At 56.3% G+C, this 17,230-nt stretch overlaps 1 protein-coding gene across 7 annotated transcripts in view; it reads left to right on the forward strand.

Moving 5' to 3' along the window:
- Positions 1–10,005: 10,005 nt before the first annotated feature.
- The window catches only part of DGKZ (diacylglycerol kinase zeta), a 32,507-nt gene continuing 25,282 nt past the window's right edge, over positions 10,006–17,230 (forward strand). For 5 of the 7 annotated variants that reach the window (XM_032641600.1, XM_032641599.1, XM_032641597.1 and 2 more), the window contains exon 1: positions 10,006–10,196. In XM_032641600.1, the coding sequence (XP_032497491.1) occupies positions 10,021–10,196 (176 nt within the window). In that variant the 5' untranslated portion in view covers positions 10,006–10,020. Of the gene's footprint in view, positions 10,197–12,093; positions 12,447–17,230 lie in introns of those variants that run through there. The other 2 variants (XM_032641603.1, XM_032641604.1) reach the window with 1 other exon arrangement.

Raw genomic sequence — 17,230 nt, forward strand, 5'->3', positions numbered from 1 at the left:
GGAAAGCGCGGGACAAGGTGGGTATATCACAGCCGCTGAGCGACGGGCGGGGCGGTGATTGGCCGCTGCCAAGCTGCAGGGTACAGGGGAGGGGGCGCAGGGGTGGGCTTTGGCGGGCGCCCAGGGCTGGGTTCGTGCCCGCCGCCGGCTGGGCCGGGCTCGCTCCTCCAGTGCTCGAGCCGGGCTGGCTGGGCCGGGCGGCGCCCTCCGCACCGGACCCCGCGGGCTGGCGGGTGTCTCTAAGGTGACACTCCGGTGCGCGTCAGCGGCGGTGGCTGCAGGCGCGCGCTCATCGCCCGGGCTCTGGCTCCGCTCAGGCTGCGGCTCCAGCCGTCCGGGGGCCGCCCCAGCGCTCATCACGCAGCACCCCGACACCCACCAAGACCCCCTCCCGAGGGGCCCGGGAAGATCCCCGCCGGCCTTTCCGAGGCGCAGTGTCCAGCAGCTGCCGCTCCCGTCGTCTGAGCCCCGGCGTCGGGAGGGGCGTGCGGGACCCGGCGCTGACCTCCCTCTCCGCCTCGCGTTCCCGGGCCCAGGAAGAAGGGAGACTGAACTTGAGCAGGGAACCCCGAAAGGCCGCAGGAGCCGCGGGAAGAGGGCGGCCTGAGGATGGCCGAGGGGCCGGGCGGCGGAGGGCCCCGCGGGGACGGGGCTGGCGGAGGCTGCCGCGCAGCCGAGGAAGAGGTGGTGCGGCGACGCTGCCGGCGGGGGGCGGAGGCCGAGGTCTCGCAGCAGCAGTGGCTCGAGGCGCCCCGGGGCATGGCCGCTGGACCCCCGGTGGAGGAGCGGTTCCGCCAGATGCACCTACGAAAGCAGGTGTCTTACAGGTAAGAATGCGGGTAGAGGGGAGCCCAGCGCTTGGGACCACTCCCCTTTTCAGTCAGCAGTCATTGAGCGCCTGCGGCTTGCCTGACACTGCTCTAGGCCCTGGGTTTTCAGAAATGACTACCAAGGGGTCTCTGCCTTCTGTGTCCAAGGGGGAGCTTCTGGGACCCCTTCTCTAATGAACAGTGAAAGCCCTGTTCATTCAACGTGAAATTACTGATGCCCGCTGTGTGCCAGGTATGGTACTGGGCGCTGAGGGGAAAAATAACCAAGACATGATCCTACGAACCTCTATCTGCTGGGGAGAGCCAGGAGATGCTCCTGGCTCTTCTTCTAGGGGAAAGAGGGACCCCCTACTCATTCAATAGGCCTTACTTGAGCTTTCCTGTAGGCTGACCCTGTGCTAGGCACTGGCCTGTGGAAGTGACCGAAATGATGCTCGCTGCCACCATGGCTGAGACCCTGCTGCCTAGAGAAGGGGAAGGAATCCCCTCCTGGACCCCTCTGCCCAAGCAGACCTTCACCGGCATCCCAGTGGCAGACTGAAACTTGCACTCCCACCCGAATCTTCTTAAACGTCTTCTGCCTGTGAAAGATTCCCGGCCTCCCAGGTCCCACCACCTATGCCCAGAGGAATCAGCTGGAGCAGGCCCCAGAGACCACTTTTATGATTTGGGATGGGGTGGGGGAGGACTGCCCCTCAGTAAGGGTGCGTACGTTACACAGAGGAGGGATCTGAGGAGGGTGGTGGAGGCAGGACAGGGGCGGCCCTCGCCATCCTCTTCCTCTCCCAGACCACAGCCTCAACCAGGACTTGCTGCCCCTCTAAAGCCCCTGGCTCAGAGGGACCTTTGGAGGGTCCAGCAGGGACAACGAGGTGTCTGTAGTCCTTGAAACCATCGGCCTGTTTAGAGAGGACAAATTTCCTGTTTACAACCCGGGGACTTGGGATGTGTCTGAGGCTGCCCTGCTACGTGGGGCTTCTGGGAGGGTGTTTCATAAAACTGACCAGTCCTGGGAGCTTGAAGGACCCCAGTATTTTTAATGGCTATGAGACCATCGGGCCTCCATCACTTGGGGGAAGATGAGAGAGAACAGGAGGGGACTTTTCCACCATCATGAAGTGAGATGCTCGGAATAAACGGGCAGGAAGTTACGTTCCCATGGGCCCTACCTTCACTGTCTGGGGCCTATGAGGAATCGGGAGTACACTGAGCTACATTACTGAGTTCTTCTAGAACACTGTGCTGAGAGAAGGGCGTCGTCCGTCCCCTAGCTGCAGAGAGAAGGGCCCCTGAAAGTCCCCTGGGGGAGGAGAGAGTACAAAGAGACTGATGGGTGATGGGGCATAGAATAAAAGTAATATTAGTCTGGGAGTCGGGAGGCCTGGCTTGTATTCTCACTCTGCCAGTGACTTGTGTGTCCTTGAGCTAGACAATCTCTCTTTCTCTCTGGGCCTCAGTTCTTCACCTATGACATAAGAGGGTGACCCAAGGTCAGGAACAAAGAGCACCTGGAGCTGAAAAGGAAGCCAGAGTGCCAGAGTGGGGTAGAGGCTCAGAGGGATGGGGGCAGAGAATAATCAAAAGGCTGAGATCGAGGATGCTGTGTGCGCACACACATGCACACTCACACACACGCACACTCAGAGATAGCCACAAGGGCTGGGGTTCCCCCAGGGTGGTTCCTGAATGGAGGCCCCTCCACAGCCCAAACTTGAGGCCTCTAGTCACTAAGGATGCAGGGTCACCAAGCTGTGGCTCCTCTCTGACTGTGAAAAGATCAGGAGACCTCCGGGTCACCTGTGTGAGGGCTGCAGAAGAAGCACCAGGGCGGATGCCAGCTGTCACCCCTGGACAGATCAAGTGAGGCACCTCCTCATACCTTGCGGTTAGGCCAGAAGCCCCATCTTAGGACCAGAGCAGGACAGAGCGTCAGGTCAAGAAGAGCACCCTGGGTAGAGGGGAGAGGAAGCCCTGGGAAAGAGACAGAGCCCTGGGCTGCCCAGGGGACCCCAGTGGAATGACTCAGCCCTCCCCTGTGGCTGCCATCCTAAACAGCCTTGTGACCAATGCTGCTCTTCCTCATACAAGCCGCTGGGGGCTGGCAAGAGCCAGGCCCACGGTGGCCCTTCCCACATCCTCTGCCTGCCACAGTTCCACGCAGCTCTGGCTTGCAACTAGACCTCCCACCCCGCTGTGAGGAGTTGCTAAGAAAAGCAGTTGAAAGCCATTCACAGAGAGAAAAGGCTTTTAGACAGAAATGCGGGGGCAAAAAAATCCGAGGGCGAGGGGTGGCAGCAGAAGCAGGATTGAGGCCTGGCTGCCTCTGACATAAGTGAGGATGGGGATTTTCAGCAGCACAGTAGGAGCTTTTAGGGACGTGGAGGTTTCTGGGAAATAGGTTCCCTTTACCCCACAGCTCTGGTGTGGGCTGGAAGCAGCCCTGGCAGCTGTTTTAGTGGGATGGAGAGATGGCAGGTCTCTGCCAGTGGAAACTCATAGGGAGAGGGAAGTGGGAGGACATCTTGTGTCTGCATCTGGGCCTGAGGAAAACTCCCAGACACTCAAGGAAGTCCTAAATGCTCAGGGTTGGGCTCAAGGGACCATTGGAGGGTGGCCTCCAGCCTGGGAGAAGCCAGGGGTACAAGGGACACTGGATTTGGTCTGAAAGGAGCAGTCAGAAGATGCAGAACTTGAACCTCTGGAGATAAGCCCAGTGGTTCCCAAATCAGATCAGCTGAGCATCTCTTTTAAAATCATTTCTAAAGCCCTTCCTGGAGATCCTGTTACAGAGAGTCTGGGATTGGGCCTGGGCATGCCAACTTTTAAAAACCTCCCCAGGTAATTTTGACAGCCAAGTAGGTTCAGAAACCACTGACTTCACCTGCGGAGAAGCTGGAGGAGAGAGAGCAAGGGTAAAGTGTGAGCTGGATCACTGGGGTGTGGCTGGTAGGGGGCTTCCCTGTCCTGGGTGCTTTTGTGGCCCTAGAAAGACCTTGAAGGAGGGTCAGCACCTCTGTCTGCAGCTCTGACCCTGGGCCAGACACTGTATGAGATGGAAGCATGAGATAACATTCTTCCCTCAACAAAAGTATGACTCCATCCAGGGCCAGACAGTAAATATTTCCAGCTTCACAGGTCACATGGTCTCTGTCACTTCGCTCTGCAGTCACCGTGTGCAAAAGCCTCCACAGACAATATGGAAACCAGTAAGCGTGACTGGACTCCAGTAAAACTTTATTTATAGACGCTGAACTTTAAATTTCATATCATTTCTACTGTCACAAATATTCTTTTGCTCTTTTCCAACCATTTAAAATTGTAAAGACCATTCTTAGCTCACAGCCATACAAAATCAGGCAGCAGACCAGATGAAGCCCTTGGCCATAGTTTGCCAACCCCCGATCCAGCAGATGGGACAGGACAAACACATGGGAAAGACAGCTGATGGTGGGCATTAGGAATTAACATGGGCATTGGGCAAAGTGGCACATGCATTGCACTGAGAGAGGCAGTGCAATGCACATGCATGCAGTCTTCAGGGTCAGAGAAACCTGGGTTCGAATTCCAGCTCTGCCCCTTGCTAGCTGGGTAAATCACTTTCACCTCTGACCCCATTTCCTCTATGGAAAATGGGAACAATAATACCTGTACAAGAGGGTGGCTGGCAAGATGAAAGAAGATAAGAGATGTAAAGTTCCTGACTTGTAGTGTGGGTGAGACACAAGTTAGATCTTCTGCCCTCTATAGCTGGACCTTCTTGTGTGTTGGGGCCGGGGAGAGGTTCAGAAAGGCCCCTGAACGAGATTCGCCCTGAGTGATGGATGGCTGATGAGACCTGGGAGTGGCAGAGTTTAACAAAGGGTAAGAGCAAGGGCTGAGCCTCTGTGCACGTCCCAGGCTGCAATCCTCCCCCTGCCCCCTCCACCCCCACGGAGGGGCTGGGGGGAAGCGACTGGGGGTGCCAGCTGGCAGGGGAGGGTGCCCCCTGCTGTGGGCATGGGACTGTGGGTACCAAGCTCCTCGAGGGAGGGGCACCTGATCCAACTCTCCCTGCTGCTATTTACCAGAAGCTAAAAATAACCAAAGAGTGACAGGGAGATGGGGCCGATTTGTAATTTAAATAGCAACGGGATAAAGCAAAGAGCTGCAAGAGATCACATTCTGTCCTGAATTTAAAATGCAAAAACCGGGGGCAGAGAGAGGAGCTGGAGCTGGAGGAGGGGGCCCTCTGCCAGAGGAAGCAGGAAGCCGGGGGTCTATCGTTCTCCTTCCTTTGGGAAGGGCGCGGGCCCAGGCCCGGCCCGGAACTCCTTCCTCCCCTCAGGGACCCAAGATTCTTGCTGACTTGTGAGTCAAAGGCCAGGAAGGCTGTGCCTAGAGGTGGGGCCAGGCTTATGTGAAGGCGGAGTTGTAGGGTTGGGATTCCAGAAGGAGGGTCTTATCTGAGCCTATTTTAGCCCAGGGCGCTTGAGACAGGCCCCCTCAGCATCTCATGCCCTGCACCTCCCACACCAGAGGACATAAGTACCTTGGGCCTTTTGGAGGGGAGCTGGGAGGACCAGTTCCAGCAGAGGCACTTGAACAGGTTCTTCTCTGCTGTGCTGCTAAAAAGACATCAGAAAGCCTGGGTTGGAGTCTCATCTTTCCTTCAGTTGGCGCCATTTCAGAGCAGGGCATACAGAGAAGCCCCCAAGGATCCAGGTCCCAAGCACAAGGGTTAGCACAGGCTAAGGAAGACCTGTCTTTTTTTTTTTTTTTTTTTGCGGTACACGGGCCTCTCACTGTCGTGGCCTCTCCCGTCGCGGAGCACAGGCTCCGGACACGCAGGCTCAGCGGCCACGGCTCACGGCCGCTCCGCGGCACACGGGATCCTCCCGGACTGGGGCACGAACCCGCGCCCCCCCCACCAGCAGGCAGACTCCCAACCACTGCGCCACCAGGGAAGCCCAAGACCTGTCTTTAAGGATGCACAAAGTGGGTAGGGAAGGCACCGGGAACACATCTGGTTTCTGCTGGGCCCCACTGTGCTTAACCAGTGTTCTTGGCCTACAGGTGTTTGGGGAAGGAAGACTCATCTGGACTCATAGGATAGGGGGGGATTTGAGGATCACTCGGCAGCATCTTACAGATGAGAAACTGAGCCTCGGAGAAGTTGAGCAATTTGCTAAGATCCCAGTCAGTAACTGGTAGAGCCAGGATCCAGACTCAGATCAGCTTCACTCCAAACCCGTTGTCAGGCTTTCAAGGGCCTGGACGTTCATCCTTAAGGCTCTCTTCTTTTGGCTCTGTACTAAGTGCACATATCCCTGGGAGGGGTAATAGCAAAGGGGTGTGAGGGCTGGAAGGTGGTTCTGCAATCAGGGTTTGTGATCCAACAGATGGGGACGGGAGGCTTGAAGGGCAGGAGACCTGCGGATCTTGCCCTGGGAGCTTGGTGCTGCAGTCCAGGCCTGAAGCAGCAGGAAGCTCCTCAGGGCAGATCTAGCTGACCCCGAGCAAGGGGACAGACACCCAAGCTCCTCTCCCCTCCAGCCTGGGGACCTGGAAGGTGCCATAGGCAGTTTCCAAGAGCGATCATGGTTTGAGGGACCACGCTTCACTGCAGAGCTGCCTGTGCTCTGCCCACAGCTCTCTTGCCCCAGTGGGAAAGGGTCCCCAGCCCCTCCTCCAGATTTCCTCCCACACGTGACTTTAATGAGGCTACCCAGAAGGAGCCTAATCAAATTTCCATCTGTCACTAGCCAGCAGCACCTGCAACCCAGCTCAGGTACATCTGTCTCCTCTGTGGAGGTAGAGGCCCAGAACCTGGGCAGGGGCCAAGGTCAGCAGGTGCTTTTCGGCTCTGGGTTGCTCCCAAGGGCCCCCAGCAGGTACCTGGATCACAGGCTTAGCTGCTGGGAAGGGACATGGGCTCCCAAAATCCCTCATGTCTCACCACAGCCACTCATGCGAACGGGAAGCCAGCCCCCCTCCCTCTGCTCTGCTTGTTGGACAGCTATATTCAGCTCATTTCGACTTTCATACGAAGTTACTAAGTACATACTGTGCACCCCGCACAGAGCTAGGAGCTACCCTGGGTTCAAGACTCTTGTAAGGAGACAAGACTCATATGCATAAAAGGTCACATAATAGAGGAATATTTGGGGTGAACAAAGGGGAGTGTCAGAGACACATCAGTGGGATGGGAGTGCTGGCTCTAGAGCAGCATTCAACACTTAGTAGGTATTGATATTTATAAAATATTTGTCATATGAATGAATGAGTGAGTGAAAACCTGGAGATCAGGGAAGGAGATTCAAATGAAACTGTCAGAGCTAGAGAAGATCTTAGAAATCATCTGATCCAACCCAGAGATGTTAAGTGATTTGCCCAGCATCACACAGCAAGGGCTGGGGTTTGAACCAACTCTTTCCACCTTCCCACTTTTGCTCTTTGGGCTGGGGTTTTGAGAGATGGAGATTTTGATTGGCCAAGCTTTATGGGCAGACAGGGCAAGGAGAGCAGCATAAGCAGAATGAAATGGCAGGGGTGAGGGCAGCATGTTAAAAGAAGTGTGAAGAAAGAGGGAAGAAATGTTTATTGAGTACTTACTGTGAGGCAGGCACCAGCATGGTGTGAGCTGAGAGAAAATCTCTGCAGGGAAAGCTTGGACGAAGAGGCAAAAAAGAAAGGAACCAGAACACAAGGAGTCTTGAAGGTCAGGCCAAGGAGGTTGGCTTGGCTGGTTGTGAGAGCAGTGGCTGTCCAGATCGTGGGTTAAGTGTTTAGTGCCCTGGTACATTTCTTTTCCCCAGCTCCCACTTGCTCATCCAGGCCACAGAAAGTAGAACACCTCACCCTCTGGGGCCTCAAAAAAGCCCAGAATAATTTTCTTACCCAGATTCCTCTTCCTGTGTGTATCTGGGTGGATTCTGAGGGGTCCCCAGCTCCCCAGTGCTGGCACACGTTGTCCTAGGAACTGCCGAGGGCATCCTCCCCAGCCCTGTGCACCTGTCCCTTCCAGCCTTGTCCTCCCCACCCCACCTGCAAAGTACTGACAGCTTCAGTGAGTACAAGCCCAGGGGGACTGTGGTCCCACAGCTAGGACTGCTCTGCCTCTAGGAGCCTCCAGCCTGCCCAGCTTCCCCTCCAGGCGTCACATTTCCTGCTCCCTGCTACTCCAGGGCTGCCAGAAGCCTCAGACTGAAAACAAGCCCAGCCCCATTTCCTCTGTTTAACTGTTCAAGCTACTTGCAGAATCCCTGGGAGAGGAGGACAGGGCCCTGCAACAGCCTCCTTCTAGAATAGACCTTGGCCTGGCTGGCAGAGTCTCTGCTGGGCCACAGCACACAGGACCTGCCTTGAGGCAGGGTGATGGGCTGGAGGGAGAGCCACTGGGAAAGGGGCTGCCAAGCTTCAGCGGCATCACCTGGCTATGTCCCCAATCCTAGAGGGGCAATAGGATGTCTCGTTTACGGGCACAGACTCTGTGGTGAAATTCTTATTTCTACCATTTACAGGCTGGGTAACCTTGGACAAATGAGCTTAGCCGCTCTGTGCCTCAGTTTCTCCATCTGTAAAAGGAGGAAAATAACAAGATCTATGTCATAGGATTGTCACAAGAATTCAAAGGTTTCTGGCACAGAAATGTCCAAGAAATATCAGCTATTTTTTATTATTACCAAGTATTAATTAGTCATGATTTATTAAGCAAACAGTTATTGAGAAATATTATGTTCCAGTCATGAGGGACACAAAGGTGATTACAGCACCAGATGGAGGTTTCTAAGGGCTGGGATGGCATCGGTGTACATTCCTGTGTCTGCAGGTTCTGTAGCATAAACGTTTATTGAACTGAACTGAATTGAACTGACACCCTTTCTGTCCTCGAGAAATTTACAATCTTTCCGGGGTAACAAACACATACAGAGCTAAAGAACTAATTATAGAGCAGCGTGACTAAAGAGTGCTTAAGGAATGTATGATTTCCATCCCAGAACCAACCCTAATAACAAAGAGCGAGCGCATGCCTTACTATTTATTTACCAAATCCTCACGATGGCCTCAAAGTCCACCCAGTGTGGCCTTTTTGCTATTCTTTAGACACATCAAGTCCATTCCTACTCAAAGGGCCTTTGCTCCTACTGTTCCTTCCACCTGGACTGCTGTTCCCCCAGACTGTCACATAATGTGCTCTCTCAATTCATTCGGGTCTGTTCTCACGTGTCACCTCCGGAGGCCTTCCCCAGTCCCCCTAACCTAAGTAACATCGCTGTCATCATCCTCCTCCCCCTTCGCCTTGGCTTTATTTTTCTCTATAGCTCATCTCATCTCATTACCGGACATTATTTAATATATTATTTGTTTAGAATAGAATCTAAGCAACATAATGTTAGAGCGCTGGTTCCTTGCACACTGCTATCTAGTCTGATACAGTGCCTGATGCACAGATAGAAGGCACTCAATAGATATTTATTGAATGAATTCATTTGTAAACCCTTTTGCCTCTCATTTAATCCTCCTAAAACTCCACAAGCTCAGTTATTACTGTTGCCCCCTTCCATGTTACAGATGAGAAAACTGAGGCTCAGAAAGGCTCCCTGACACACATATTCACCAGTTTATCTGTTTATAGCCTACCTTATTCCAAAAAGGATTTCAGGTGACCTGGAGAGGTAAACCTCTCTGACCTGATCCAGAGTGCACAGCTGGTAAGTGGCAGAAACAGGACGTGCGCCCACATCTTCTAGCTCCATTCTGGTTACTCTCTCCACTCCGCCACTGTCCGTGTGTTAGACGGTGTGGTGCTCACAGAGCTGAGAGGAGAGAGAGCTGTGTGTGGGCTGGGCACGGTCCCAGTGCACCCAGAGGTTGTGAGGGAGCAGGAGACCTCAGCAGGACCAAGAGGTGAAGATCGGAGCAGTTAGGTGGAGAGGAAGGCCAGACTGGGGCCCAGGTTCAGATTCCAGCCTGGGCAGGCCTGCTGGCTGCCTGACAGCCTCTGACTTGGTGCTGTCTCCTGGCTGCTGGGCTGGGCTTGTCCTCACCTGCCTCTTGCCCTCCGGGGCAGCTCCTCTTCCCAGCCAGCCTCCTGCCCTGGCCAGCGGAAGGCGCCTACGAGGCCTATGGTCCTCGACGGGGCAGCCGGCCGGCCTCTCGCAGGGCCCCCTGGTCAGGAAGTGCCGAAAGAGGAAGAGAGTCGCCGGGCAGGATGAGCACACTGGGGGCCGGCCACAGTACCGGGGGAGGCTGCGATGAGGCTGCGGCTCTGGGCCCCGCGGAGGCTCTGGAGACAGAAGAAGGAGAGCGGCCTGGCGCACTGAGGCAGATGTGGCGCTACCGCTCCTGGGACGTGCCACAGATCCCAGCTGAGGCCCCCCAGTCACAGTAGGTACTTGGGTGGCCGGAGAATGAGCACAGGGACCTCTGGCCCTCAGTCCCTCCATGAGTCTTTTATCTGGGGTTGGGGGAGTGACAGAAGTGGGGTTACGCCCCTCCCTGTGTCCAGTGGCTCTGCAGAGGTGCAGAAAATGGCAAAGGGGTTCTTGGCAGGGTGAGAAGGGCTCTGTTGTTTGAATTGCTGGGGCAGTGTGGTGGGGCCTGAGCTTGCAGAAGGCTAGGAGTCGAGGGAGCTAACCGCGGGGGGGTCTGGGCAGAGAAGTCCCCACAAGAGTGTGGCATTGGGTGCCTTGTGCAGACTCAGTGGGGTCTTCAGTAGCCTCTGGTCTCCTCCCTCAGAGCTTGGTGTCAGAAGCATTGGGAAACTTTCCCAAAGGGACCCACGCACCCCAGGAGGACCGTGTCCGGCCCACTTGCAGATTTCACTGCCACCCTGGCACCTGCAGCTGCTGGGAGGGCTGGTGCCCCATTTCCCTGGTCTCCAGGCCTAGAGGAAACGTGAAGGAAGCTGGGAGAAGGTTCTGAGCTTCTAGATGCTGGCTATTTTTTTAAAACGGCAGGCTTGCCCACATGTCACAGCTCCCGGCACTGGCTATGTGTGGCAGGCTGAGGCTGGAAAAGGGGCTGCCAGAACCCCAGAGAGGGTGAAAGTGAAGTGACACAGGATGTGGCTTTGCAGAGAGGAGTGCTAACAGAAACAGCAGGCAGCTGATATGGGCATCGGGGTGGCAGGGTTTGGAGGGAGAAGACCCATACTCTCCAGCTTCCTGGCCTCCTTTTGTCAGCCCTGCAGGGGCTATCAGAGGCTGCCCCCAAGCTGCTGATTCTCAAGCATGTGTACTGGCTGTGCCACCACAGGCGACTGCTCTGGTTCCACTTGCTGTCCTCATCTCTTCAGGGGGACAACCTTTGCTGCCCATGGGGGTGTGTTTGTGTGTGGTTGTGAGGTATATTTCTGGGTGGGTGAGGTATATGTAAGAGGGATGTGGCAACATGTAACCGTTGTCCTGGGTTATATTTGGGAATAGGAGAAAGACGTATATGTTCACTGAGGGCATGGATGTTGCGGAATGAGAGTGTGGTCCTTGCTTTTGTGTATGTATTTATGAGTATGTAAGAGGTGTGCAGGTGATTCCTGTAGTGTAAGAGATTTACAGGTTCCGTCGGATATTGTGTTGGGAAAGTGCTATGTGTTAGGAGTGTGAAAGGATTAGAAACAGCTTTGGATTTAGAAAGATGAATTTGAATGAGAAACGTGTGGTTAGTGTGTGTGAGGGTCACTAAGTGACTTTGGTCCTGGTATACATTTCTGAGTGTGAGAGGCTGGTGTGGGAAGTGTTAGTTTGTGTAATGAGTGAGCATAATTGTGTGAGAGGCGTGTCTGTTCTGTGCGTATGGGGAGCACTGTGTGACTTTTGTTCCCGAGGGCGTGATTTGGGAGAGCAAAGAGGGTAGGAGTGGAGATTGTATGAGTGGCTGTGACGGGCACAGGGTGTGCGAGAGAGGTGTCTATTCCTTGTAGATGTGGGAGGGGAGGTGGTGATAGCCACCCTCGCGAGTGTTCACTTGTGAGTATGTAGGTTGTTTGGTGCGGGGAGACGGGGCTAAGAGGGAGAAAAAAAGGTTGCGTGTGCCTGGGTGCGCGCAGGGGGGCTGTGTCGGGTTGGAGATTCTATTCTGATCCCGGAGGCGGACCAGCTGGGTTTGTGGGCGGGGCTCAGTTGCCCCGCCCCCTCTGGCGGCCCAGGCGGGTTGCAGCTCGGCCGGCGGCCGGCAGAGGGCGCGGCGGGCCGGTGCCACCGCGTAGCCGAGGGGGCGTGCTCCGCGGCGGGCAGGCAGCGGCCCGGCCAGCTATGCGGGGTCCTGCGGCCGCAGCTGGCGGCACTTCCTGGAGCGGCGACTGCGGCTGCTTCCCCAGCACCTGGGCGTGGAGCGCGGGGACGCGCGGCGCGGGGCGGGCGGAGCGAGCGCGCGCCATGGCCGCGGCGGGCGGCGAGGAGCCGGCTTGCTAAGCCCCGGCCGCCGGCCCGGCATGGGCGTCTTCCGCGGGCCCGACGCCGGCCGGGGCTAGGGCCGGATGGAGCCGCGGGACGGCAGCCCCGAGGCCCGGAGCAGCGACTCCGAGTCGGCCTCCGCCTCGTCCAGCGGCTGCGAGCGCGACGCCGGTCCCGAGCCGGACAAGGCGCCCCGGCGTCTCAGCAAGCGGCGTTTCCCAGGACTGCGTCTCTTCGGGCACAGGTGAGCGCGGCGGCGGCGGCGGGAGGCATCCCTCGGCCACCTGGTACTGACACCGAGCGGGGTGTTCCCGGGCACCGGCGACCCGGGTTGTCTTGGCGTTGGCGCTGCGTAGGGGTCATCCCCCAGCATCCGGGCACTGGCACCGAGTGGGGGTCATTCCCTGGCACCGGCAGCTTAGCGCGCCTTCTCTGTGGTACCGAGGCAGGGACGGCTTCCAACTCTCCAGCAGGGAGACAGAATCACCTAAACCCCTGGCACCAGCAGGTAGGGCCCCCATGACTGGTCACGATCCCCTTCTTGGCACTGATGAAACAGGGCCCCCTCGGAGCCTCCTGGCCCCATGGAGGTGGGCGGTCACGTCGCCGCTCTGGTCCTCGGTGTGGCCGGGTTGCCTACCACCACTGCGTGACATCCGCAGAACATGGCCTCGTTGATACTACCGTTAACGACCCATGCCTGTCCCGGAGCACTGGTCACAGACCTAATCGCTCCGCATCTTCAGCTTCTCCTTGGAGTTGGGGGTTCCTGGCCACCTGTTTTACAATGCTCTTAATTAGCAGGGAGACCTCAACCTCTGCTCTACTAGGCAGTAGGCATATCTCCCCCTACCCGCGTCTAGCCCTGCTGGGAAAGGGATCGGGTGCTGACTCTTCAAGCTCTATCTTGGACTCTCCCCCAGCACGCCAAATGTCACCATATTGTGCCTGTGACGGGGCTTTGACCAGGACTCTGGTGAGGAGCTGTGGGGAGGGTGTGGAAAGATTGAGTGCAGGCAACCCGTGGCATGTGTGCTGGTGTTGGCTGGGAGCCGCTTCCTGCCAGTGCATCTCTGGTGGAAGGTGAGGGGAGATGGAGCCCCATGAGGACTCCACCTGGCTCCCTGGACTTCTCCCTGACTTACCCTGTCCTTCTACAGTGGCCACGGAGCTTGCAGCCTATCAGCTCAGGACCCCAGAGCCAACTCAGACTGGACTCTGACCGCTTGGAGTCTGCCCAGGGTCTCCCTCTCAGTTGTCCAGGCTTCATGGCAATTGGCCCCCCGAGCTTTGTCCTGTCCCTTCCCAGGGTTGACCTCACCCACCAATAACATGGGTCGTCTTTTTCTATACAAGTTGGCATCCCTGTAATGCTGACCTGTGCCCTCTGCCTGCCCTACCCTAAGCAGGGCCCTGCTCTTTGTGCCTGCACTGTGTTGCCACACACAAAGATCTGGATCCTCACACTGGCAGATGGAGCTCTGTAGGCCCTTGTGAAACCAGGCAGGCTTCAATGCCACATAAAACGGGGCAGGGAACAAAGCTTCTTGTACCTCTGTTTTGTCACCCACAGCCCTGCCTGCCGGAGCAGTTTACACCCAGCTCTGCAGGATGTAGCCTCCAGTGTTCACAGGCTTGTGAGGGGGAGGGAGGGGCTCCGCCGGAGGCTTCCTGTCCCTGCCCACAGGGTACCAAGTGTCGGGCTCTTCTGACCTCTGGCTGTTGCCCCTTGTGAAGGGCACAGGTTTGTGTGTGTAGCAGTGAACCTCAGACACATTCAGGAGGAAGGATAAGAAGCAAGAGAACAGCAAGTACCTTTACATAATGCTCTAAAATAATCCGGACAGATGTTATTTCTCCATTTTTATAGACGAGAAGAACACAGGCTCAAAGAGATGAGTAGTTTGCCCAGAGTCACATAGCAGGTAAGAGGCAGAGATAGAGTTTGAACTCTAGTCTGATTCCAAAACCCACATCCTTTTCTCTATACCAGGTTTCCAAACAGAACATCACAGTGACCTCGGGTGCTTTAGGAACTACAGATTCCTAGATCTTACCCTTGGCATGTCTGACTCATCAGGTCTGGAGATGGGGCTGGGCTTTTTTTTTTTTTTAATTTATTTTTGGCTGCGTTGGGTCTTCATTGCTGCACACAGGCTTTCTCTAGTTGCAGCGAGCCGGAGCTGCTCTTCTTTGCAGTGCGCGGGCTTTTCATTGCAGTGGCTTCTCTTGTTGAGGAGCACGGGCTCTAGGCACGCGGGCTTCAGTAGTTGTGGCTCGCGGGCTCTAGAGCTCAGGCTCAGTAGTTGTGGCGCACGGACTTAGTTGCTCCACAGCATGTGGGATCTTCCCTGACCAGGGCTCCAATCCATGTCCCCTGCATTAGCAGGCAGATTCTTAACCGCTGCGCCACCTGGGAAGCCCCTTTTATTTTTTTTTAATTATTTTATTTCTGGCTGCGTTGGGTCTTCGTTGCTGTGCATGGGCTTTCTCTAGTTACGCCAAGCGGGGGCTACTCTTCGTTGCAGAGCGCAGGCTTCTCATTGCAGTGGCTTTTCTTGTGGCAGAGCATAGGCTCTAGGTGCGCAGGCCTCAGTAGCTTTGGCTCTCAGACTCAGTAGTTGTGGCCCGCGGGCTTAGTTGCTCCGCAGCATGTGGGATCTTCCCGGACCAGGGCTCTAACCCATGTTCCCTGCACTGGCAGGCAGATTCTTAACCACTGTGCCACCAGGGAAGTCCCGGGGCTGGGCATTTTATAAAGCTTCCCAAGTGTTTCTAAGGTGCTACCAAGTTTGAGAACCACAGTATTACATTCACTCTGGGGATGGTAAGTGATCTGACAGGATGCCTTAATGAGAAGAAAATCAAACAGCACCTCCGGGAGTGTGTAAGGAGTCTCCCCTGCATAGTTGCATTGTGCTGGGGCATTGGGGCACACAGAAATGAATGTATTTGGAAAACCCAGTAGAGTCAGGGAGAGGGCAGTGGACTAAAGACTTCCCCCTGACAAGCCTGGGCGTTTGGAGAATCAGATGTCCACGGGGCTGATCTGCCTCCCCTTGCTTTGACTGGAGGCTCGGGGGACAGATATTTGGAATAGTGCACTGCCTTGGCACCTTCCATTTAATGCTGTTTACTTGGTCCTGCCACCTTTGCGAGTTGCCAGTCTCAAAACTCCCCAGTGCCCCAGCTGAACCTAGCCCTCCGTCTTTCCCCAGGCTCCAAGCTCCTTCTCAGTCTGGCTCTTGCTGCTCACTGGGCATCCACCCTCTGAATTTCCCCCTTCCTGCTCCCCTCCCCCACCCAGCCATACACACTTCAGGCCTTGGGGCTGAGGGACCTGCAAGGCGAACAGACAGTGGCTGGAAGGGAGGATAACAGGGTGGTCACGGCTGCGGAAGCTGTATTGAGACGTCTCCGTTCGGATCTTGGCTCAGTGGTGGAGTTCTGGAATCGACTAGCGCTCTCTAATGGGGGCTTGGGGGTGTAGTGATGGTACATGGGCCGCATGTTCGCCATTCCTGGTCTGGTCTGGTAGAACGGTCTGTGAATGGCAGCCTCTTCAGCCTCTTCCTTAAAGAGGCTTTTTCTTAAAGCCCACTGCAGCCTCCCACATCTGGTTCACCCTCTGGACTCTGGGGAGCAGTTTGCCGTCTCCCCTTTTTTATTTAGCCCAGTAAGGCACACGGCTGAGCCATGCTCCTCCCCAGCTCCATTCCACCTCGCCTGTCCTTGCCGGGAAACATCAGCCACTCCCACATGAGGAGGTGTAGGTTCTGCCCTCCCCAGGGCATCTGGGTTTCCTCTGTCCTTACCGTTCAGATTCTATTGGCCTTGAGGGGTGGTCAGTCAGAAGTGGGAGGGAAGTTGACTCTGCCTCCTCCTGCTCTTCCAGGGCCCACCTGGAGAGGACCCCCTCACCCTCTGGCCCTGTCCGTCACGCAGCTTGTGGATTAACTGGTTTTGCACCCCAGCGGCATCAGAAATTACCTGGCCCTTCACACATCTAGACGGAAGGCACCTCAGCCTGCAGAGCCCCTGGGAGCCTAAGCGTTGGCTCTGCCACCCCTGCCCTTCATTAGTGCTTAAAGTCATTCATTCCTAGAGGGCAGAAAACGCACCTGTGGGACAAGTTTGAGACAGTAGGTCCCATTTAGAGGTGATGCCACGCGGGGCCAGGTGTCCTGAAGTCCAGGATGGCAGAGCGTCCCCGCCGGGCAGCCTGAGCAGAAGCAGTGCCGGTTTGGGTTGATTTTGCAATGATCCGGAAGGGACGCGTTGAGGGACGCCCCATGTTCGGAGGCAAGAATCTGGGCTGTAGTGCCGGGATGTCTGGGAGCAAAAGGTGCCTCTTTGAGTGGTTTGTCTTGCTCAGGCTAATTCTGGGAGCTGCCCAGGTGGCCAAGGGAGGCAGGTGTAAGCCAGAGTCCCTGGGTTCCCGCAGGTTTGGGAAGAAAAAGGGGCTTCGGTGACTGAGCCGTGCATCGGCTCACCTCGCTCTGCTTGTTCCCCACGCGACATGGTGTGCCAACGTGGAGCCGGCCAGGCCGGGACCTGGGTTGGGAGCCCGCGGTCTTCCCTCTGCTGCCACACACCCGCCAGCGGCTCTGGCTTACAGGCCAGGGGAGGGGGCGGGCAGCTCGTCATTTTTTCTCCGTGCTGTCCTCCGAAAAGGTCAAGTCTCAGGATGTGGAGCCGCCCGGGACTCTCACTTGGCAAAAGAGAGCACGAGAGTGGGTGTCCTCCCAGGCAAGGACGGAGGAAGGACTGAGTGACCCTGGGAGAGGGAGAAACAGGCCTGCCCCTGCCGCTTCCTAGAGCCCTCTCCAGAATTCACCAGTCGCCCCCCGAGCAGAGGGGGAGCCGAGTGGGCATGCTGGCCCCGAGGCTTGGCCTGTGCTGGTCCCTAGGAGAAGCAGAGGTTGGATCCCTGTCCCCCGACAAAGGCGAGAGAGTTTCCAGGTCCAGGAGCTGACTGGAAACTTGACCTGCAGTGTCGCTAGAGCGACACGAGGGGGCGACAGCTGC

The sequence above is a fragment of the Phocoena sinus genome, chromosome 8, assembly GCF_008692025.1.
Source record: "Phocoena sinus isolate mPhoSin1 chromosome 8, mPhoSin1.pri, whole genome shotgun sequence".
NCBI lineage: Eukaryota > Metazoa > Chordata > Mammalia > Artiodactyla > Phocoenidae > Phocoena > Phocoena sinus.